The 25,228-nt window shown below is 43.4% G+C and overlaps 1 protein-coding gene across 1 annotated transcript in view; it reads left to right on the forward strand.

Moving 5' to 3' along the window:
• LONP2 (lon peptidase 2, peroxisomal) overlaps positions 1-25,228 on the forward strand; it is a 70,494-nt gene that overhangs the window by 36,042 nt on the left and 9,224 nt on the right. Inside the window, exons 9-11 of the mRNA XM_069966252.1 lie at positions 2,772-2,922; positions 3,131-3,257; positions 4,065-4,198. Of these exons, the coding sequence (XP_069822353.1) occupies positions 2,772-2,922; positions 3,131-3,257; positions 4,065-4,198 (412 nt within the window). The remainder of the gene's footprint in view (positions 1-2,771; positions 2,923-3,130; positions 3,258-4,064; positions 4,199-25,228) is intronic.

Consider the following 25,228-nt stretch of genomic DNA (forward strand, 5'->3'; position numbering starts at 1 on the left):
AAATGGTCATCGGGATTAATCCGACAGAACCTGTTAATGCGCCTGTCATATTTTAACATTTGAATAATGAAAAGTTTGTCAACTTCACAATTTTTTGTTGTTTATATGTGGAGGCTGAAAACTCATACAGACTGAATTGTTCCCACAGTTTTTACAACTGTATCCAGTCTAGACAGTCTTCTGCAAGTAAAATAAAGCAGCATAAAGTAATCTCTTATCGCTGATAGTTTGTTACTTTGTATCAGTGCAGGAAGATTGTCTTCACCTGGGTGTCAAACTCAGGCCCTCCAGCTGTTAAAAAACTACAATTCCCGTCATGCCTAGACAGCCAAAGCTTCGGCTTTGGCTGTCCAGGCATGGTGGGATTTGTAGTTTTTTAACAGCTGGAGGGCCTGAGTTTGACACCTATGGTCTACACCAAATACAGTGATAACAAACCCTCATTTAGAAGTATTGAGTCAGAATGTTTTTGTTTTTTTCAGGAGTTAAACAGTGTACCTATTTTCTGATGGAAAACAGATTTTGAAAATGGCAAGGGTTGAAACAACATGGTCTGAAATGGTTACACAAAAGTAATGGCAGACATTTATGTAATGGCAGAACTTTATGTTTAAACAGTGGACTTTTTGTTATTTTTCACATTTTTTTTTGTCCTTTCTGTATAAATGTTGCCGCTACGGTCACTCGTGACTGTAACATCTTGAAGACAGAGGAAGTGTGTGATAAGCGGAGCAGAAAGTTTCACTATTTTTGGAACCACTTCCTTTCCCACGATTCACTCAACTGGTAACATTGTGTATACAGTCTTGTAGGCGAGGTTGATGGAGACCAGACAAAATGTTTTACAGGGTTCTAGTTGGGACCACAGACCACTCCATGAACTTGTCCTGTTCTTTGTCATACAGTGTCAGCTATGGTGATGTATATACACACCACAGGTTACTGTAAGGAAAATCCACCAATTGTTCATAGTCCTGCGTGGGAAGTAGTGCAGCTGGTCATCAGTTGTCAGCTGGCCATGATCCCAAAGTCAGGCTGCCTCCTCCTCATCCTTTCTTAGTTATGTCTGAATTCTTTTCAGTTTAGAATGAATTCTTATGTAGTGTAACATGGTGTCCAGCTATAAACTGGTTATGGATCAAAGTGGCCCTTTTAATCCTGCTAGTTCATTGTTTCCAGGAACTGCACAATCTAAATTGAATTTAAACAGCTGACGTAATGCTGCGTTTATACGGAACGATTATCGTGCGAATTTGCGCAATAACGACCGAATTTGAACGATAATCGTACGTGTAAACGCAACGAACGATCGAACGAAGAGCGAGAAATCGTTCATTTTAATCTTTGAACATGTTCTCAAATCGTCGTTCGTGTAAACAGTCGTTCACCTATTTTACCTATGTGCGAGATAGGTTTAAGCGATCGCAAAACAAATTTTCCGTACGATATATCGTTCAGTCTAAGCGCTGATCGTTTTAAAAGAAAAATCGTTACTTCGAAGTCGTTAATCGTACAGTCGGGCAAATTATCGTTCTGTCTAAACGTAGCATTAGAGAGATCGGGTTTAAATTTACCGTCAATGCGGTCCATTTTTGTGGAGTTTCCCTTTTAGGTACTTCACAACTAGATTCAGACAGAAATCTTCCCTCCTGTGCCGTGACCAGATGGAGGACCTTCTGTCATGGTCCAGGAATAGCTTACTGTACAGTAATTACCAGCAGCCAGGTAAACTCATTATTGCAATGCAGGATCCTTAGAACCTGGATGGTCATCATCTACAGATATAGTATCCATTCTGCTGACTCATGTCATTGTATCCTTCAGTGTGGTTTCAATTTCAGGCGTCTCTCCCAGATTATCAAACCCCAGCACAGTGAAAACCTTTTATGTGCTGGAGGAAGATGTAGTATAACAAGCTAACACCCAGAATGGTGGTAACCGCTGGCATTGTAGCATAAGATTTTCGCCAGCATAGCCCTCAGCTTTGTAGACAAAGGAAGGGTATGCCCAAAGTGAGCTTAAAGGGGTTATCCAGCGCTACAAAAACATGGTCATATTCCTCCAGATACAGCCCCACTCTTGTCTCCAGCTTGGGTGGGGTTTTGCTGCTCAGTTCCATTAAAGTGAATGGAGCTTAATTGCAAACCGCACCTGAACTGGAGACAAGAGTCGTATTGTCTCTGAAAGAAAGTAGCCATGTTTTTGTAGCACTGGAGAACCCCTTTTAAGAGGTACTCTGGGGGGGGGGAATCCATTTCAAATAAACTGATGTCAGAAAGTTATACAGATTTTTAACCTCTATTTAAAAATGTCCAGTCTTCCAATACTTATCAGCTGCTGTATGCTGTACAGGAAGTGGTATATTCTTTCCTGTCTGACACAGTGCTCTCTGATACAACCTCTGTCTGTGACAGGAACTGTCCCAACTCAGGAGATATTTTTTTATGGGGATTTGCTACTGCTCTGGACAGTTTCTGTCACAGACAGAGGTGGCAGCAGAGAGCACCCTGTCAGACTGGAAATAAAACAGCACTTCCTACAGGACATACAGCAGCTGATAAGTACTGGAAGACTAGACATTTTAAAAATAAGTAATATACTAATCTGTATAACTATAACTGATACCAGCTTATTTAAAAAAAAAATTCCCTCCAGAGTACCCCTTTAAGTACATGCCATGGTACCAGACTGCAAGAATAAACCTCTAGCTATGTAGACCAATGAAGATGTATTCCCATGATTGCTATTTATTTATTATTGTCTCCTTGTAGGTTCTTGATCCAGAGCAGAATCACAGTTTCACAGACCATTATCTGAATGTGGCCTTCGACCTATCCCAGGTCCTGTTCATTGCCACCGCAAACACAACAGCCACCATTCCAGCCGCCCTCTTAGATCGAATGGAGGTTCTTGAGGTTCCAGGTATGTGTGAGTAAAAATGCAAAGTCTTGTTCACATTATCCATCTCTTAGACTGTCATTGTGTTAAATACATTGCTTATCCTGTACTGACCCTGAGTCATATTATACTCCATAAGTGCTCTCACTATGCTCTTGCTGGAGTCAGTGCCCACATTGCCCACCTTCTACCTTTTGACTGCAGCTCTAGAGTATAATATGATGTTTTGCAGGATACAGCCAGGAAGAAAAGATAGAGATTGCACACAGGCATCTCATTGCTAAACAGCTTGCCCAGCATGGACTGACTCCTGAGCAGATCCAGATCCCACCCGAGACTACCCTGGAAATTATCACACGGTGAGTACTCCCTGCAGCACATTGGGGGGTGGGGCTGGGTTACTATGACCTTCTTTAAGGATCTGATATGGGCCCTATTACACAGGACGATCGTTATAATTGTTATATCGATTGAATTTAAACGATAATCGTTCAGTGTAATTGCAGGCAACGATCAAAAAATTGTTCGTATGTCGTTGATTTAGATCTGAACCTAAAATTATCATTCATCGTTCGCTCAAGTTCCACATTTGTTCACTAATCATTCAGTGTAATTGCACATTGTTCATTGTTTTGCTGGGATCAGAAGGAATAAAGGATCACAGTAATGATCGCAATAATAATCGTAACTAACGACCATCGTTCTGTGTAATATACTGCACGATTTCAGGTTAACTATAAACAATCTTGTTTGCGATCGTTTATAGTTAGTCGTTAATCGTGTAATAGGACCCTATGGCTGAGTTTCCAGATATGCGTCCCAAACTTGGTGAAAACCTTGCTTCCATTTTCCCCGCAATAGCCGTGCAATGTTGCAAGGATTATTGGCAGCATCACACGTCTATTCGGGCATGGTTTCCTTTGCTCTCAGAATGTGGAAGCATACCCAAAGCTGGCCATACACGTTATAGCTGTTGGCTGGCCAAAAGCCCATTCAGCTGACGGCTATCTCTTCTGATCTCTCCACACATGAATGCTTAGTTAAGTATACATGTGCTGTGAATGAAGGGAGTGTGTACAATACTGTGAGACACATTTTTCTACTCTGTAAAACCCTTTTAACCTTACAGTTAACACTTTAGTGGTGCGCTTTGTCTCTTCTGGCAGATACACACGTGAAGCTGGAGTCCGCTCCCTAGATCGGAGATTTGGGGCCATTTGTAGAGCGGTTGCTGTAAAAGTTGCTGAAGGGCAACACCGAGATGGAAAATCAGGGACGCCAGATATTACTGATGTAGAGGGTGAGTATTTGGATTTGCCTATTTATTGGAGACAACACTTATATCACTGCTAGGTCCACAGAACAAGTGCTGGGTGATAATGGAAAAAAGGAGACTTGTAATGTGCATGGATATATACACGTGGCCAGTAATGTATACATCCAGCAGTTAACCATTAGTACATGTACATATAGAGACTTATGCATAAATAGGATATATATATATCTACTAATCCATAAACACATGCCGCACTTAATCTGCAGACCCACATGTAAATGGGGTGTAACGACAGGTTGTATATACTGTGCACACACTCACTGCAGCACAGAAAGCACACATGTAATATAGCTAAGCCTGTTCTAATGTATGCATGCTGTTCATCCAGGGGTGTCAGAGAACCTCAGAGCTTTGCATAGCCTAAGTGTCTGCAGCAATTGTCTGTGCCTAACCAATGGACTCCTAATGCTGCGTTTACACAAAGTGACAACTCGCCCAATCGATCGTTTACCGATTTGGTTATAACGATAACCAAATCAGCAACGATTTGGCTATAACGATCAGCATTCAGACAAATAAATTGTTAGAAAATTTGTAAGAAAAATCGTTATTGCGATCGTTTTTAAGATCGCGAAAGCCCATCTTTCACATAGGATAAATCTTTGAAAGACTGTTTACACAAAGTGATCTGCGAATTTTTAGCGAATGACTATTTAAAGCGTAATTGTCATTTCAGGGTCGTTTTTCTGAAAACATTAAATATCAACAGTACAAGCGATTTTAAGAAACTTTGTAATAGGTTTTATGTACTAAAAGAGTTTCCTTCTGTACTGAAAAAGCAATCTCCCAGCCTCCCCCCTCACATCAGATGAAGCAGGATTTTTGTCTCCATTATGTGGCTATGGAGAGGGGAGGGGCTGTTAGGAGTGACTGAGCATGGAGGATTTCTGCACAGCACAACACCCTGCAATCTTCTCTCAGTAAGTTCATAGATAAGCACTGACCTTTCTGACCCCAGAATCCTGCGTTTTAGGTGCCCAGAGAGTCTACAAACAGCTGACCTTCATGTCACCTCTTCCTTCTCCCTCAGCCCCTCCCCCCTTCATAGGCTTACAATGGAGAGAGCAGAGCCCGTCTTCACTGGCTTCTCTGTAATGAAGACATGTTTGCCTGATAATGCACAGATAAAAAGTCAGGGGGGGAGGCTGGGAGATTGCTTCTTGAGTACAGAAGGAGGCTTTTTTGGCTGATAAAACCTATTACAGAGTTTCTTAAAATCGCTTATACTACTGATTTCTGCAATAAAAAAAAACATGACAGTTACGCTTTAAGAACATGTTGAAAGATCAAACTGGACAATTTCTCACTCGTCACTTGATTGTTTGCTGTGTTTACACGGAACGATTATTGCTCAAATGCGATCGTTATTGCGAAAATACGAACAATAGTCGTTCCGTGTAAACGCAGCATTAGAACACCCAATTACCTGTCAATGCACAAAGGGGAATGCTTTCCAGGTGCTTTTGCACATAGTTTGCAGTGGATCCTTTGAAAGCAATAGAAAAGACATAATGACCAAATAGTCTCTGTTCATACAGCATCTCAGTGAGTAAATGTCACTAAATAATATCAGTATATTTTAGATCTTATTTATTTTATGTAGTCATAGTACAGAACATCTGGATGGGAACATTGGCCCACATTTAGGCCTCTTACACACATCAGTATGTTTTCTGTTTGGGTCTGTTATCGGTGTTCCTCAAAAAGTCATCTGTAATGCATCTGTATTGAATCTGTATTTTGCAGATCAACCCAAAAAAGAAAAGTTGCCTGAAAAATAGGAGGAAAGACAGGCAACATTATTCCGTAAGCTGTCCGCAAATTTCACGTACCTATTGACTTTCAAGGCCCCTTTCACACAACAGTTATTTCTGTCCGTATTTGTGGATACTGTGTAACCATGGATGGTTGCAGGTGCACATGCATAGTCCTTTCCGTTGCTGAGAGTCCGCGGCTACTGAGAGGGCTATGGATGTGTGAATGAAAGTCCAGGCCAAACCATGGCTTGTCAGTATTTTTTTGTGGCAAAGATCAGTAACAAATACTGATGTGTGCACGAGGCCATAGAAATCAGTGGGTACTGTCTGCAATTAGATACATATTACTGATTTGTTAATAGGGCCTTACCATTAAGAATGCACTAGAAGTCTGACACAGTTTGTATAAAAAGATTTTTAGACATTTTCCTCACTGCATTGACAAAGCGGTGTGTCTTCTGTAAAGGAGAAATGGTATGAGATACGACATTCTGCCACAACTCTGTGCCCGCACTTTGAGCAAACTATTAGTTGGTCTAAACTGAGACTAGACAGTCTAAGAGTGCAGCTGCTTTATAAAACACCCCCAGCCACTGGTGAATATTTTTTTTATTATTCAAAGCTTTTATTTAAAAAAACAAATGAGAATTGGAAACCTAAATGAAAATGGGGTAGGGGATGTACAACTCAATCTCAGTGTAAATGAGCCATACAAAACATGAGCGTGTTAACATCGTGAGATTACAAAAGATAGTCATAACCCAAAGTACCGAAGTCTGCTCGGAACATCACTTTGAGGTAGATCAAGACAAAAAGGTAAATAAAGGGAATACTTAGGGAGTGGCAACATGATTCCAGAGAGAAAAAGACCTGTAGCGAAGTTATAAGAGCATCTCTCACCACCTCATGTTGTGGGGGAATGTAAGTCCTATATGTAGGTGTATCCATAAAAGCAACACAAGGAAGCCACATCTCTGACTAATTATGAAAAAAAACTCAGCTTTCAGCTCCTCAATCCTCTGAAGGTAAAGGACTTCTGCAAACCACTCTGTTATTGAGGGTGGAGACTCCAACTTCCACTTTTTGGGTATCGCTACTTTGATCGCTAGGAGTAAAAACTTAGTAAGTCCTTTTTTAGACTTAGCAATAGGGCCAAGAAGCATCAAGAACAGAAGAGTGGCAGGATCTTTAGTAAATGTCGTCCCTGTGATATTTTGAATTATAGATACCGCCTCTCTCCAATATCCTTGCAAACGGTTACATCCCCACCAAACATGGGACATAGAACCACTAGCCATTCCACATCTCCAGCAGGTGCCAGGGACCGTGGGATAAAGCATGTGAAGCAGAGATGGGACTCCGTAACACCCAGACATAACTTTGTAGTTTGTCTCCTGAATGCTGCTAGAGACTGCAAAAAAAGAACGCCTTTGCCCAACCCTCCCCTGAAAAGGTGTGGTTCAGCTCAGTCTCCCACTCAAGCTGGAAAGTTGTCTTATGTGCCTCCTCTGGTGTATACAGCGAATTGTATATTAAAGAGACTATGTGATGGGGCTTTACTCTGGATGCAGAGTTCCTTTAAAAAGAGACTATGCAATTTGAGGATTCGTACCACAGATTGATAAGTGTTTCAGTTGTAGGTATTTCCATTGTATCCGAGGCGTTCTTTCTGATTCAGGGACCAAGGTCTCATAAGGGGTCAAGGTGGAAGCCCCACTAATCTTTCTAAAGAGAAGAGGTTGTCCCCTTGGGATATTGAGAAAGGTGGCGTCTGAATAGCCTGCTGGAAAATATGTTATTTGTAACCGGGGTAAGAGGACCACCTGCTCTCGTATAAGGGATGCTTAGATTTAGAGTAATGAAATATATAAAGGTTGGAATATTAATTGGGTTGCCAACCACAAGGCAGAGTTGATTCATATCGAGGATCCTATTTAACCCATGGTTTTATGGTAGCAAGATGATACGCATCCAAGACTCTAGTGACCACTGCAGCAATATAATATTTATGTGGATCAGGGAGTACAGGGCCGCCAACCATCTTTGCCAAGCACAGGGTAGACCTCGCCAGACAGGGGCGTGACCTCATCCAAATGAACTGAGAAAAAAGACTATTAAGTCTTTGAAAGAAGATGCGTGGCAGAATTACTGTGGCTGTTTGAAACAGATAATAAACTTGCACTAGCAAGTTCATTTTTATAATGTTAATTCTGCCTATCCGAGAAAAGCCCTTCATGTTCCATCTGGCGAGGTCCACCCTGAAGGCTGACGACAAAGGGCCACTGGTGAATTTTTAGTCTGTCTAGTCCAAGCATACACTCTAAGAAATAGGCAGTTTTAGTAAATTTTGCTCAATATTCTCCTTTAACAGTGGTGCTAGATGATGTGTGTTAATGGAAGCCATTAGTAGCTGCCCTGGCCTTTTTCCAATCCATTTTATCTGTAGCTTCTACTTTATAGCTATGAGAGTCTAATGTAAATCTTGCTGACTGTTTCTAATAACTAGCAATACTTACAATGTTTATTTTCCATTAATCCCCCCTGCAGCAGGAGCTCTGAGAATGATGGTTTAATACACATTAGCTGGGCTTAGTTCCTTAATAGTAAACTTAAAGGGGAAGTCCGGGCAAAATAATTTTTAGGTATGTTATTGCCTAATGACTAATAGACACTTATTATGGGAAACTCACCTATAGGGCATTTTCCCTGCACTTACTACTGCATGGCGTGTTCAGGTCTCTGTATAGTTGGTGATATCACGTCACATTAACTGCCTACACCGGCTGCAGCGGTGGAACACACTGGAACAGCAGGAGTTGGCAGTTTATGTGACGTGACATCACCAATGTTACAGAGACCTGAACACGTCATGCTGTAGTAAGTGCAGGGAAAAGGCACTATAGGTGAGTTTCCCATAATAAGTGTCTATTAGTCATTTTCATAACCTTTGTTGGGCAATAACATATCTTAAAATTGTTTTGCCCAGATTTTCCCTTTAAGTAGCTGTATGCCTCAGGTAACTAACTGCCTCTTTCTTCTGACCCACATGTGGTGGCTTTCTCTCCAGTGCTCCCAGCAGAAATGTCCTCAGTTGCTGAAGTTGACTATTCTGCTGTGCTTAGCTGCTTTCCTCATTCAGGGAGCCGGCTCCACATCAGGTGAATACACAGATTTCCAGCAGTTGTTTCCTGTCGGCTTCACCTGTTCCGGGCTCATTCACAGTCCTGTGGTTACTGTGCAGTAGCATATAGAATTACTCTCCCTTCCACAGAAATATTTACAGGTTTTCTGGTGTTGCACTTGACACATGTAAGCTCTCACCTCTCGCCTCTCACACAGCTGCATGCCTGCCTATTACTTAGCCTTCTGCTGTGCTAATTCATTACCCAAATTTAATAGTGGAAACTGGGGGGCTGGGGGGCATTCTCGCTTCCACCGTCCAGAAAAAACCCTTCTGTTCATGTTCTGTAAAGGCAATATAAATCATCAGTATTGTCCTAGTGTCGCTGTTTCATTACCACATACTAGTGTGGAACTCTGCTAATGACAGGAAAGTAGGAAAACAGCAATGGGAGGGGATATTCATCTGACAGGACCAATGACCAGAGGAATATATAGGGGTAACATACACCTTTCATATAGAATACATGTAGGTACACTTACACAACCCATTACATCCATGTATTCTTGGGTCTCTTAGCAGGGGTAATCCAGTTGGGACTGTGACTTTAATGCTTGCCTGTAAAAAGATTTGTTTTAAACCTGCATGGCTTTGTTACATTAACCCTTCAGAGTGGTGACAAGGTGATTATAGTGTTCTCACTACTACTGAGCATCTTCTATGCAGTGCACAGCAATTTCCATTTTAGGGGGAATAACCAGATCTGAGATGTTTGCCAGTAGTACATACACAGTCCAATAACTGCACAGGAACTACTCCTCTCTGCTATGCCATGCTAGTGAAAGTGCACTGGGCAGGCTGGCACTGGATGATTTACAAAGCACAGTACAATGGATGGCACATGGAGGGAGAAGGGGTTACTGATGCGTTGGCTTTTCTGGGTGCTATATGAACAAAAATGAAAGCAAAAGCAGCGACACAGTAAGGAGAACAGGTACAGCTTGCGGGTACACAGTCTGTTGAATGACATGATTACAGCATATTCGCATCCTTAGATTTGAGGGGAAGATTTTGCATTTGTATGCCACAGATTAGCTCCACTGAACAGCTTATTGAATGGGACTCGACACAATTTCAGCATCAAGCGGTTATGTGTCTTTTCCTTTTTTTCCCTGTGATGCATGTTTCAGATCTACAGTGTGAAAAAAAAAATCAGATACAGATTTCACATGGATTCGAACATGGTACTTTAGCCATTTAAACATTGCCTAAAAGGACCCATTTTATGTTCTTTAACCTGAATTACAACTCATCTGTCTGGAAATAACAGTAGCTGCTGCTGTATGAGGTAATTTCAATACAAATCTTTTATTTCCTCTGTAGCGTTGATGTCTGACAGGTCTGTGCCACATACGAGGGTCTGGAATATGCACAAGGGTCCATTGACCTGCAGTTTCCAGCCCATGGTTGCTGGATTCCAGGTGTAGCAGCAGCATAGACACAATACAGGAAGGCTGGGCTCATTCCTCATGATCCAGGCTTTGCACAAACTCCTACAGGTTGGATCCAAATTAAACAAATTATGATGTGTTTAATTTACCTCTACCCGTGTGGGCTCCATCTGCACCCACTCAGCTGCTTGTATATAAGTGAAAGCACAAGGTTCAGCTCAGCATCTCATCGTAAAGATCGCTTAGCTTCTGTGGTAGAGAAATCCTGCTGGCAATAGTCTGCTGTGCTGTTGTATATGAAATCTCGGGGGTCTGAGAGCCCCCCCCCTCCCCATTTTGACTTACTATGAAGTTCTCAATGAGCCTGATGTAAAAGAATACCTTTTTTTGACAATACAAGTAATCAGTGAAAACAGAGACAGGAAATCCCTCAATATATTTTCACAAATCCAGACATATGAGAGCGCTCAACCAAACTAGGGCTGGTGGGTCTTGAAGGGCAAACAGCACCCTGTAGTCCATGAAAGAGAGGTAGCAACTCCTAGCATGCCCAGCATGTGCCACTACCTACGTTGCACCTAACAGGAGGCCTATGGACTGTCGATCAAACAATACAACAAAAAATAACATTATTAACATAGGAAATCTAAGAAATAGTATTAATATTACCAGTCACCGAAGGAAAAACAAGATTTGAGAGAGAAGAAAAGCAAATGGGGTTTCTAAACTATACAAATAATGGGGAGATTGTAAGTTAATGGAAGGAGAGGGGTGTTGTTCAGAAACTATTAACAGAGAGCAGTAACAAAGTTTCTTGCCTAGCACCTAAGATCTAGCACATTGATTTGAATGAGAACTGTGTAATGCTTTATTTCACCTATGGTGGTGCTGTAGGGGTTTCTATCTATTGTTTCTAGTGTCCTTCACAGATAATACCTGATCTCTGGAGTCCCAGGAGTGGAACATCATGGCACAGATTTGTCAAGCTGCCAGAAAACTCACACAGCTTGTTTTTTTCTGCAACAACCAAGTACAGCTCTGGTTTTATATCTTATGAGCTCTAGTCAAATTAAAACTGAGCTGTGATTGGTTGGCAGGACCTACCTAGACCCGCCCATGTAAACAGTGGCAAGTGTAAGTGCAGCCCTCATTTATCAGTGCATCACAAGTGCTGGCTGCGGCCACTAGCGGGTGCAATTCACTGATAATTTCGGATGATACCTGCTTTGCTACTGTTTTAAATGGAATCTGTCGGCTGCAATTCACGTTCCAAACTGCTGTTAGATAGCTGGGCAGGAAGACAGCTATTTCTATGTACTTTACTAAAATAGAAAAAACTTTGTTCTCCTGTGCAAAGTGTCAAAGAGGCGTTCCCAATCAAAAGCAGGAGCAGATTAGGCTCTTTTCTCATCTGTTTTGGGCTGTGTTCACACACGGCATTTATGCTGCGGTTTTGCTGCGATTCTCTTACTATTTTGATGCAAATTTTGCAAAATGCTGAATAGGAGAGAATCGCAGAAAGTCCCTTCTAATATAATTTTTAACCCTTTAATTCCTTATATGTGTTACATATAGGACTGCTTTCCATCTCTCCATCTCAGAGGCTGCCTTCTTGGATTAGGCGCATGTCACCATAACAACATACAGAAACCTCCATTATGTTCTACATCTCAAGCTTATTAAATTCAGAATCAATTTGTACGTCCCTGGGCTGCGAGCGCAGTGATAGACCTTGCTATGATCCGGGTAATAGACCTGGCTGGGTATTAGCTTTGAGAGGGTCATGTGACAGCCTGCCTTTCATTTTATCCCCTCCTATAATGGGGGCTGTGGTGATGCCTGTGTCATCCATCAAGGACTGCCGTTTTACATACAAAGCTTGGTAAATACAGCCAGCATTTTTACTACAGACAAAACTTTTTCTTCTAGTTCCAACCCTGGTTAGTCATTCCAGTTTTTCCCTGGGTTTGAGGTGTCGGGATTATTCTCTGCTTTAAGATGTAAGGTTAGTGATTCACCCCCTGATTAGAATTGATATTCTCATCCTGGATTTATAGAAGGTTTCTCCAGGCAAATATCCCATCACTTTAGTGGATAAGTGGCAGAAATAGTCTGCCCACTCATGGGGATTGTAAAGGCCCTATTCCACGGAACGATAATCGTCCCATGGAATAGAAGGCAACGATCAGCCGAGGTCGTTTATGTCAGCTGATCGTTGCAGTCAGTTGTTTTTCAACATGTTGAAAAACAAACAACTGTGATAGCAGTGATCTGCTGCCATTGCTCCGTGGAACAGAAGCGCTGGCGCAGACGCTGCTATATGCTATGGGCAGCCTTCCCCCAGACTCACCCGCTCACTGTCGGCGTGTGTAATAGCAGCGGTGGTGAGCGGGGAACGAGGACCAAACGAGTGCTGACAGCGCCCGTTTGCTCTTCCAGTCGGCCCGTGGAATAGGGCCTTTAGGCTCATGAGTACAATACGATAAGTGTAGAATTCCACATTTGGTTTTGATGGTCAGTGTTTGGTGACCATAGAAGCCCGTTCACTATTAACATATATTACTTTGTTATGGTATTTTTGTGGTGGGCCAGTGCACAAAGATACACTTACTACAAATAAATAAATGTATGCTTCAGTATATTTGTTCCATATCTGTTTTTTTCAAGAATACAACAGTCAACACAAATATCCCCTAGCCATAATTATAACATTAGCCGCAATGGGGGCCCACAGGCTGAGGAGTCCTATTATGCAGGATATAAATGTGAAACTACTATCTATTCCTTGCCTGCTGTTACTGTACTGAATTGAAGTGCGTATAACAAGATGGAGGATGAACTTCGTGTTCTGCCTAAGCTGTCAATATCATGGAAATTATTCCGTGTCCATATATGATCAATGGGTAGACAATAAAGGAAGGGTTAATATGTACAAGGTTCCTTTAGAGAACAGGACAGGAACATGATGGTGCCAGTAAACTCCCAGGAGAACACATTGAAGCACAGTTTTAGTAATGTGCTAATAATGCAAATGCTGTTCATCTCTCATCGCCTCAGGGAGCAGACATTTTAATAGTAAACATACTTTACAATAGTATTAACATTGTGCATGCAAAATACAGTCCGACTACCTCCCGGCTGTGTACATCTGAATGGTTAGACGTGTTTCACAATCAGATGTGGTGCAGTTTTACTGAAGGGGGACAACAGTGGGTGCAATAGTATTTTTCCAAATAAAATGTGTCATCATAAAAAGGTATACTGCTTTAAGAAGTTTTCCGGGTTTAAAAAAAAATTACACTGGAGTGTGGGTGCTTTCAAAATTAGGGACAAATATTATTCCTACCCTGATCCCATCCAGCTGCTCTCCACCGCTTCTGATGATGTTTAATTTTTGCAAGAAATCCATGCCTGGCTAAGTACAGGCTTAGGCGGGTCACAGAGCATGCCTAAAAACTGTTCTATAGAAGTCAACAGGGTTCACTATAATTTCTTTGTAAATCAGGCCTATGCAACTTGGCAGAAGGTAAAGTTTAAAATGTCAGGCCACAGAGGTTCTATTTGAAAAGGTAATTATTTTGTTTTGCTTAAATTATTATAAGTAATTACAGTTCAGTAATATCAAGGGCTCACCAGTGACATCTTTTCTCATCAGAAGCATACACTTTTCTTTTTCAGCTGGCCTAGACTCCTATGATGATGATGATTTTTTTTTTTTCCTTGCCACAACTCATCTCTGCAAAAAATCTGCCTAAAATATAATAATGCCCCTCCTTGGTGTCTCGCACAGTGAATTTTGTAAGTAAGTGAGTTGAAAGGAGCAGTAGGTAGGCTCGCCTATTAGGTAGGTATTTCCCGCCCCACCTCTCATATGTAGCTGGCTCCCAGTGGGAGGCAGTTTCTCCTGGTAGATATTTTGTTCCCTGTAGTTTGCCCTTAGTAGGTATTCCCCCCCCCCTCCCTCCCCAATAATTAATTTGCCGATTTGAAGGTAGGAGCCATTTTGTAGGTAAGTAGTTTCCCCCATTAGAAATTATTTTTTCCCCTGTAGGTAAAACCCCCTTGTGGATAGCTTTCTCCATGTAGGTAGGATCCCTTTGTACTCTCAACAAAATTAAGGCATCTTCTCTCTCTTCTAGGCTGCAGTCAATTTTTTCTCTAGTCACTAGAGGCCAGGATCGCCTCTCACTTTGGGCTGCACACGCATGTAATGACATGATTGCGTCTCTGCGTCCTAAAGTGAAAGACTCTCCCAACCTTTAGTGAATGGCAAAAGAAGCTATCTGTGGCTACGGGGCCCATCATCCCTCCCTTGCTGTGATGTTAGAGAAGATCCTTTAGCTGCTGCTGAATGTCAACTGAAGGACCTTCCCTGACATCACAGCACGTCACTGTCCTAATCGCCCCCTGAGCAGTCTGGTGGCAGGCGCTGGCAGTGGCTGCCGTACTGCAAGAAATCTACTATGTCTTCCCCCATAAAGACAAAGATAAAATAAAAAATGAATTTACAGTCAGAAAATAGGAACAGATTGTAAAAAAAAATTATGCAAATGAAAAATGTAGGTGACACATTCCCTTTAAGGCTTTTCCTTGGTCTGGACCAAATCACTGTGGATGCTTTTTCTGCAGCAGTTTCCCCTGGGTCAGTAGGAGTGTCATGTTTCCATTGACCTTTCTGTGATGATGGCATTGAAGTTCCTTGGTCGTCTTCCTGGAACTGAACGATCTTCATTTCTTAGGTACAGCTTGCGCCAGGGCTCCTTAACTGGCTCCTGGCTGCATTTTTCTTCACATCGCTCACATTTCTGGCTTACGGTGCTGGCACGCTGCATGCTGTAACTGTGGAAGGTGACGACAGCATGCCTCTTCTTTTATGGCTACCAACACCTGCCAATTAAATCTGCACTCTGAAATTAGAGCACGGCGTCAGGTTGGACCGAGAGCACTATATGGTCCATAAATGGACAGCGCACTCTAACAACACACGTGTAGCAAATTACAATCAGTAATGAATGGCCTTAAAGTGAATCTGCCAGTTGCATATTCCAAACTGCTGACACTAATGGTGCGTTTACACAGGCAGATTTATCTGACAGATTTTTTTAAGCCAAAGCCAGGAACAGACCATAAACAGGGAACGGGTCATAAAGAAAAGACTGAGATTTCAGCTTTTTTTCAAATCCATCCCTGGCTTTGGCTTTCAAAATCTGTCAGATAAATCTGTCTGTGTAAATGCACCATCATGGTGACTTTACAGATTTTTGAAGCCAAAGCCAGGAATTGATTTGAGAAATCTCAGTCTTTCCTTTATGACCTGTTCTCTGTTTATAGTCTGTTCCTGGCTTTGGCTTCAATAATCTGTCGGATAAATCTCTCTGTGTAAGCATACTATTAGATAGCTTTTAAGCCAAGAAGGCACAGGGTGCACTTTATATATCCAGCTGTGCTTCTAGAAAGAAGAAAAATGCTTTAACTGTCCTGCTCAAAGTGTCAGAGGTATTCCTAAACCCTTGAAGTGCTGGGGACTGTAGCCTCATCTCTCCCATCCCTTTCACTGCATGATTGACAGTCATCTGAAAGATAAGTACCAAGCAGGGTCAGGTATGAGAGGGGAGCGAGGGGGCGTTCCAGTCTGCAGTATTTGTGGAGCTTGGAAAAACTTGTTTGACACATAGCAGAAGAGAATAAAATATTTTTTTCTGTGGAAGCAGATAACAGTATGCTGATCTTGTAGGTAGCAGTGATGTGATCTGTCTACTCATATCAGGGACTTTATGTAACTGGGCATTGTCATGATGTGAAGAAATCAATGTGCACAAGTAGTAGTTCACAAGCCAAGAGTAATGGCCCTATTACACAAAACAATTGGCCGATAATCGTTTGGTGTGATAGCGCATGTTAAAAGACCACGATCAGCCAACATGCACGATGTCTGCTGATCTTGATCTTGTCAGCACCGGTCTGCTGCTTGTCGCTTCGTGTAATAGGAGCAATGGCATCAGCCCGCCGCTGACTTCAATGGGCAGACCCTTCCGCTGATCCCCACTCGCTGCTTGTGCAAGTAATAGCCCAGGCAGCAAGCGGGCTTTCCCCTTATATCGTGCCATGTAATCCGTCCTTTATGTAGTGGAAGGGGCAGAATCCTCCTGCTTACACCATGATACCCCTGTAGATGTTCTTTCATCACAACTTTTTACATTCTTATCGCGTGCATTGTATTAGAGAGAATAATGTTTTTTTGCAGGCGATATCCTCCTGTAGAGTCTGTTAAGTTACAAGATAATGGTGGTCTCTTGAAGTACAGCATGGCCATACCAGTCTTGTTATAATTTCAGATATCGTTGACTGGCCAGAGAGAGTGTAAGACAATGCCTGTAGATGTCCGCAACAGAGATTAGAGATTAATGACTGGGCAATGAAATATTTCCATCCTGGTGGCCAGAGCAGGGTGTGGTGCAGCTGGAATCATTCCAAGAAACCTCCACCATGCTGACCATTATCCTTATGTACGATGAGCAATTCATTATTACCATTAGTACGCAGCCAGTTTTTCTGTTTTTCCACTCCAGCCACTCCCATGCAGGGAGGGGGGAGGGGGAGGGGGTGGGGTTTCGACACCGTGCAGTAAAACTGGCATATTTACTGTGTTCTGTCACTACACTTCAACAATACCTAGTTTATATTTTATTTTACTACTTTAATAAAATCAGGATCAATAACAATATATTTCAATAGTTTGGATATATTCACACACGACAAAGCCTTTGATATAAAAAAAAATTAGTCTGTTAGATTAATTTACTTAAAGGGATGCTCCGGTGGGAAAAAAAATGTTTTAAAATCAACCTAAGTCACAAAGTTATAAGGATTTGTAAACTATTTAAAAATCTCCAGTCTTCCAGTACTTATCAGCTGCTATATGTCCTGTGGAAAGTGGTGTATTACTAGTATTTCCAGCGTGACACTGTGCTCTCTGCTGACATCTCTGTCCTTGACGGGAACTGTCCAGACCAGTAGCGAATCCCCATAGAGATTCTCTCCTGTTCTGGACAGTTCCTGCGCAAAAACCTGCCAAAGTGCAAAACTTCAAATTATTGGTCACGTGAAATCCAGAAAAATTGTAATAAAAAGTGATCAAAAAGTTGTTTATACTTGAACCGACTCTGTACCCACAATCTGACACCCCCCCCCCCCCCCCCAAACCACTTGTACCGTCAGATAGCTGCCTTTAATCCAAGATCTGTCTTGGGGTCCGTTCGGCAGGTAATGCAGTTATTGTCCTAAAAAACAACTTTTAAACTTGCAACTTTTTTGATGCAGCTGACGGCAGGACTCAGAGCACAGGCACTGCACAGCACCTACAAGGGGGAGCTTGCGTCGTGCAGACCAGGGACAAGGAAGATGTCGCGTCGGCCGAGGGGGAGGGGGAGCGGCTGACAGCAGCACAGGCACAATACCTACAAGGGAGCTTGCTTGGGGACAGGGAATATGTCAGGGCCGGACTGGGAGTCTAACCCTACCAGCCCACATACAATACCCCCGGTGTTTGTTTGCAGTGCCCTCACAAGGTACGATTAACCAAGCAGCCGGGCCACAAAAATGATGATGATTCTGTGGCAAACTCTGATTTACTAGGTCACAACCTTTGCCACTCATTTCATATGGTGACCTCCATCATCATCATCACAAGAAGGCGAAAAAAAGGACCACGGACACTAATGACAGGAATAGGTGTCCACTACCACTACACAAAGAACGATATAACAGATAATACATAGGTGCACTGGAAAGTATTATCACACTGCCGACTAAAGTACAGAATACAGAACTGATCAGATGCAGTCTCAGGCAGAATGTGTCATTATAGAGAATCTCCCACCTTTCTTACCCGCCTCATTCAGTGACGCCTACCTATGGGGTTATACAGGATTCAAAAAACATTGCTGCTTTTTCCCAAAAAACTGAATACTGATACAGAATAAAATCCACCATATAAACACAATTACCAATGATACCAGTATACACAGGGCAAATAATACACCATGACCACTACCATCTTCACAACACAGTAACTGGATAATACCACTTTACTCCCTAAGCAGTGACCATATAGAGGTAGATCCAGCATACGCAGGTTCTGCAGGTATAATAATTTATTATAGTGCACCTACATCCAGTGACTCACTGGGGGCGTCTTGTCTGTATGAACTGCAAGCGACGTTTTTGCTAATCATGGTTGTTCATTTTTTCTTTTCTTCTCCATCCGGCCCGGCTATCACAAAGTCTTCTCCAGTCGTCTCCATAGAATCTATCAGACAAGTATTTTAGGCTCCTCATTCCAGCACCATGCTATTTTCTATACAAAGTCCTCATGTGTATTGCCCCCATGTATGCAGTTAGCCCCACTTTGAGCCTCCCACTAGTAGCCAGGCCCCTCTATGTTCCTATATATTATTATGCCCCCTTTGTTCCCTATATATTACTGGGCCCCCTCTGTGCTTCCATTTAGTAATAGGCCTCCTGTGTGCTCTGCCCCCATACGGTATTAGGTCACTCTTTTATGCCCCCTATAGTAGTTAGGTCCCTCTGTGTGCAATATAGTTTGACCCTCTTTGTGCCCCATATGCCCTCTTTGTGCTCCCATATAGGCTTCCTCCATAACCCCACATAGTATTAGGTCCCCTGTGTTCCTGCATATACTATAGAACCCTCATGCCTCCATATAGTATAGACCCCTTTTGTAAAGCAGTTCCCATATATTCTAGCCCCCCTCCCTGTGCAGTAGCCCCATGTAGTATAACCCGCCTTTTCCTGTGCAGCAGCCCCATGTAATATAGCCCCACTCCTTTCCTGTATAGTAGACCCATGTAGTGTAGCCCCCCCGTGTAACCCCCATAGTATAAACCCCTCAAAGTACTCTCCACATAGGTTAGGCCGCTTTGTAGCCCCCTGTGTAGCCACCACATAGTATAGGTACCTGTGTAGCCCCCATATAGTGTAGCTCCCACATAGTATAGGCCCCTTTGTAGCCCCCACATAGTATAGCCTCCCTTTTGTAGCCCCCAGAGTAGAGACCCCCCAGGTAGCCCGCACATAGTATAGGATCCCCTGTGTTTCCCCCACATTGTATAGGCCCCCTGTGAGGCCCCCACATAGTTTAGGCCCCCTTAGTATAGACCCCATGTGTAGCCCCCATAGTATAGGCCCCTTTGTAGCCCCCCATAGTATAGGCCCCTTTTTAGCAGCCATATTCTAGGCCCTTTTGTAGCCCCCCATAGTATAGACCCGCTGTGTTGCCCCCACAGTATAGACCCCCTGTGTAGCCCCCCACAGTATAGACCCACTGTGTAACCCCCCCACAGTATAGACCCCCTGTGTAGCCTCCACAGTATAGACCCCCTGTGTAGCCCCCCTCATAGTATAGACCCCCTGTGCAGCCCCCTCCCATAGTATAGACCCCCTGTGCAGCCCCCTCCCATAGTATAGACCCCCTGTGCAGCCCCCTCCCATAGTATAGACCCCCTGTGTAGCCCCCCACATAGTATAGACCCCCTGTGCAGCCAGCCCCCCCATAGTATAGACCCACTGTGTAGCTCCCACATTGCAGCATTTATGTGAGAGATGAAAAAAACAATACACTCACCTCACCTGGATCTCCCTCTGGCCTGGCAGCTTCTCTTGTAAGTTCAGTGAGCTTCCGGGACGCTGGCCCCGGAAGCTCACTGATGCAGCACCGCAGCGACCGGACTTCTCCTCTCTACTGCTCGGCGGCTGACATGTGATGTGATGACATCACATGTTAGCTGCCGAGCAGGAGCGAGGAGAAGTCCGGGCGCCGCGGTACTGCATCAGTGAGCTTCCAGCCGGGGAGGCGTCCCGGAAGCTCCCTGAACTTATAAGAGGTCTGGCGGCCGCAGCCCTTTAACGGCAAGGGGGGGACCGGACCAGGGGGCATATGCCCCCCCGGCCCAGCCCGCCCCTGCCGCAGACCCCCGGATTGGCAATCGGGCAGCCCAACTGGCATTTGCCCGGTCTGCCAGATTACCAATCCAGGCCTGGAATATGTCACAGCGAGCAGGGGCCCACTAGGACACAAGGTCCCCCGGGCAGCCGCCTACCATGCCCAATGGCTAAGGCGGCCCCGACATTAAAGCTCCCAAAGGTGTTGTCACCAAGCTTTTCCAAGCTTCTAAATGACAAAACTGCCTAAAGTGTGACACTGACTCCCACATCTTTGGTCACCAAGCTTTTCCGTGCTCCTCAACTGCACAGCTGGCTATTTAGCTGGCTGGGAGGATGTATCACTCAAATGTACTGTCATCCTGCTTTCTAGGGCTACTGAATGACAAATATGCCTAGATCTGTCAGTACATTTAGTACTTTTCACTGCTTTGTGTTGTATGTGTGTGTCTTTTTAGTTCTGGGTGGAGTGTCCAACTTCAGTCTGTAGATGTGTAAGCATTCACCTGTGGATACGCCCTTCATTTACTGCCGCTTGTGTCACAGAGTCCTCGCCTGGCAGCATCAGACTTGACTCACTCACTAATCGCAGCCTGTTCCATTTATTTACATTGAATAGACACTAAAAATAGGACGTCTGGAGTTATGCGTTTATGTTCATTCACAACTCTATTTACTCTGTCAGCAGGGCGGAGCACAAGTGCCTAGAAATTATACTGGCCAAGCTGAGTGATAACCAATACGACTGATCTTACGGCAGTTTGGGGTTACAAACCCCTTGTTACAGAACTAGTCAATTTTTGCTTTTCAGATGTCTGGGAAAGCTGCATAACTAACAATATGATCATTATTAATGATCCCCTTTAGATTGACACCCAGATTTCATATACCTAGAAATAGCTGACAAAACTGTAAAATGTTTTTTTTTTTATTACATGAACAAAATTGTCTCTAGATACTGATGTCTGGAAATATATTTATGAAGGATGTCAGATCAGTGAGGAGTGTAGGACATTGTGTGTTTTCATGGTCTATGCTTGACTTTTATCCTGCTCACAACACAATGAAGATTCTGTTCCTTATCTCTTGTATGACTGTCCAGTATTTCATCATCCTTGCTACTCCCAGACCCCTTTGATGTTAGGTGATGTTTACATAGAACATTAGTACGTTTGCACAGTGTTGGCACCCGCTTTGAATCATCAGTGCATGGTGACATTGTAACAGTCAGGGTGATGCGGCTGTTCATTAATAAGGAGCAGATCTTGCCAGTTATTACATTCTGTGTAGTTCCAGCTATAGTTATGGCATTATAAACCCTGGTGATGTCAGACAGAGGTACCAGGAATAGGAGCGGGTCACCGAGGTCAGATACTAAACATATTACAGGCACTCTCAAGAGACCCCAGAAATGGATGTCTAATGAATGTCTGCTTCATTATGTCATTGTTCTGTACTCCGAGGGTCAGTCTGCATATCCCTGTCACCCTGTGTGTGTGTGTGTGTGTGTGTGTGTGTTACCCCCCGAGAGAGTGCATCTGTGCCCTGTACTATATCCAACATGGCGCCGGCCAGAAAACTACATCTCCCATCATGTAATGCTTATGCCGATCGGTCCATGATGTAGCAGAGGTGATATCCACAAGATATAGTACAGTTGAGGTAGTGACATAGCAGAGTTGAGTTCTACCTCACTAACTCAACTCTGCTCTTTCACTACAACTCTTCTACCCCACTAACTTAACTCTTAGTGAGGAAGAACAGTTCAGGCAGTGGGTCAGAGGGTTATTCGGGGAGGGGGGTGCTGCTGGAGAGAGCACTGAAGGGGGTGGTTCACAGTGCGGGGGGTGCCATGGACGAGCGTGCCATGGGTGAGTGCGGGGGGGGGGCACACAGTGCAGGTGGCCTGGGTATGGGCTGCTGGCACAGAGGGAGACAATGCCCTCCCTCATTTCAGTGGGCAGGGTTAGAAGCACTAACCCAGCCCATTAAAGAGACTGAGGACATGTGATCCCAACACGGAGGGTGGGGGCCAGGAGCAGGGAGTGGTGTTGGAGTGGATTGAGTTTTCATGATTCTATATGTTCGGTGGGGGTGAATGCACCTAGATAACAGCAAAACTGCAGAATCCGTAATAAATTGATATTGGAAGGATGGAAAGCTATGGGTGGGCAACGTATTAATAATTAATAAAAATTATTTTGGGGGGAATATCCCTTTTAACTATACACTTGTGTTATTCTTGAGTAGTCCCCGACCACAGTTCACACGAGGCACCAGGTTCTCACAAAATTCAAGCAAAAAAGAAAACAAAAAATGGATAGCAGATCCATCCACTCTCAAATTGTTGTGCTTCTTAGTGTCCGATCTTATGAAATTCTAGCTTATCTCGATGTACTCTATCCTTACATGCTATACCACTGGATCCTGAAATTAATTTGGGTTGTTCTTGTATCTTCCTTTTTTCTTTCTATTTCCCTACGGGTAGTCATCAGAGCTAAACAGATGGCTTCCGAAAAGAGAAAAGTTGTTGAAAAAAATTTGTCTGCAAGCCTCACACCTGGCTTTTATGGGCCACTTGTAAGACAAATGTGCTGAGTGGTTAGAGCACAGAGGGCGCACAATGCCAAGCAGCACTGGGCACCCCTGTGTACTGAGGGAAACAAAGCACAAATCCAGCACAGAAAGACTATTCTATGTGAAAACAGGGCCGCCATCAGGAATTTCGGGGCCCCATACAACCAAAGTGTCTGGGCCCCCCACATTAATAAAAAAAAAAAAAAAAAAAATTGTGTGTTCGACCCACGCCTTGCTGGGAGGTATAATTTGGTTCAGATCAATTCTAGAGAACTGGCTCATATACCCCATTTTCCCCAGTGGCTTAAAATGTAACCTCTGTTATACAGTTATAAAATTGTAGAAACTAAATGTGAACAAGGTGCAATTCAAATAGACACTTACTTGTATAGCTGTCTCTTGTGCTCTGTATGCAGTGCGTTATACTCACCCTTGCAACGTACAATTTATAGCGCGTCTACAAGCCCAGCGGGGCTCATTATGATGGAGACTAAAACTTATACAAGAGTGGGGTAGGGGTTCCCCTGTATTCAGAATGCTGTTGAGTACTAGGCAATGCCCCGTTTGGGGTTATTGAATTTCGAGGGTCTGGGGGGCTGTTTGATTTGTATATGTTCACCAATATCCCCCCCCGGTATGCTCACTAACATAGAATATGTTGATAAGGCTAATATAATGAGGCTGTTCCATGTTAGTGAGCATATACAAATCACCCCCCCCCCCCAGGCAGACTAGTTTAGCTCACCCAAGCCAGTGATAGCGAATACATGGCGGTGAGAACGCTTTCTAGGAGATCCTGTTTGTGCAGCAGAGGTGTCTTTATCCTGCTCTGCATAGACCCTCGAAATTCAATAATCCCAGACGAACATTGCCTAGCACTCAACAGCATTCTGAATACAGGGGAACCCCTACCCCACTCTTGTATAAGTTTTAGTCTCCATCATAATGAGCCCCGCTGGGCTTGTAGACACGCTATAAATTGTACGTTGCAGGGGTGAATATAATGCACTGCATACAGAGCACAAGAGACAGCTATACAAGTGTCTATTTGAATTGCACCTTGTTCACATTTAGGTTCTATAATTTTATAACTGTATAACAGAGGTTACATTTTAAGCCACTGAGGAAAATGGGATATATGAGCCAGTTCTCTACAATTGATCTCACACACAGACACCAGCACACATGTATACAGACACCAGCACACATGTATACAGACACCAGCACACATGTATACAGACACCAGCACACATGTATACAGACACCAGCACACATGTATACAGACACCAGCACACATGTATACAGACACCAGCACACATGTATACAGACATACAGACACCAGCACACATGTATACAGACATACAGACACCAGCACACATGTATACAGACATACAGACACCAGCACACATGTATACAGACATACAGACACCAGCACACATGTATACAGACATACAGACACCAGCACACATGTATACAGACATACAGACACCAGCACACATGTATACAGACATACAGACACCAGCACACATGTATACAGACATACAGACACCAGCACACATGTATACAGACACCAGCACACATGTATACAGACACTAGCACACATGTATACAGACATACAGACACCAGCACACCAGGGCACGATGAAGTTTGAACTTCTGCAACCTGGAGAAATCACCTGATATCACCTACAGTCCTATGTAACACCACATAACACAGTGGTATCTCTGAGTATAGATCATGTAGTAGATGTCACCTGCAGTCCTATGTAACAGCACAGATAACACAGTGATATCAGTCTGAGTACAGATAATGTAGATGTCACCTGCAGTCCTATGTAACACCACAGATAACACAGTCATATCTCTGAGTACAGATAATGTAGTAGCTGTCACCTGCAGTCCTATGTAACACCACAGATAAAACAGCGATATCTCTGAGTACAGATAATGTAGTAGTCACCTGCAGTCCTATGTAACACCACAGATAACACAGCGATATCTCTGAGTACAGATAATGTAGTAGTCACCTGCAGTCCTATGTAACACAACAGATAACACAGTGATATCTCTGAGTACAGATAATGTAGTAGCTGTCACCTCGGGGCACCCCTACTAAATGATGTTCTACA

This window comes from Dendropsophus ebraccatus, chromosome 4, assembly GCF_027789765.1.
Source record: "Dendropsophus ebraccatus isolate aDenEbr1 chromosome 4, aDenEbr1.pat, whole genome shotgun sequence".
Classification (NCBI taxonomy): domain Eukaryota; kingdom Metazoa; phylum Chordata; class Amphibia; order Anura; family Hylidae; genus Dendropsophus; species Dendropsophus ebraccatus.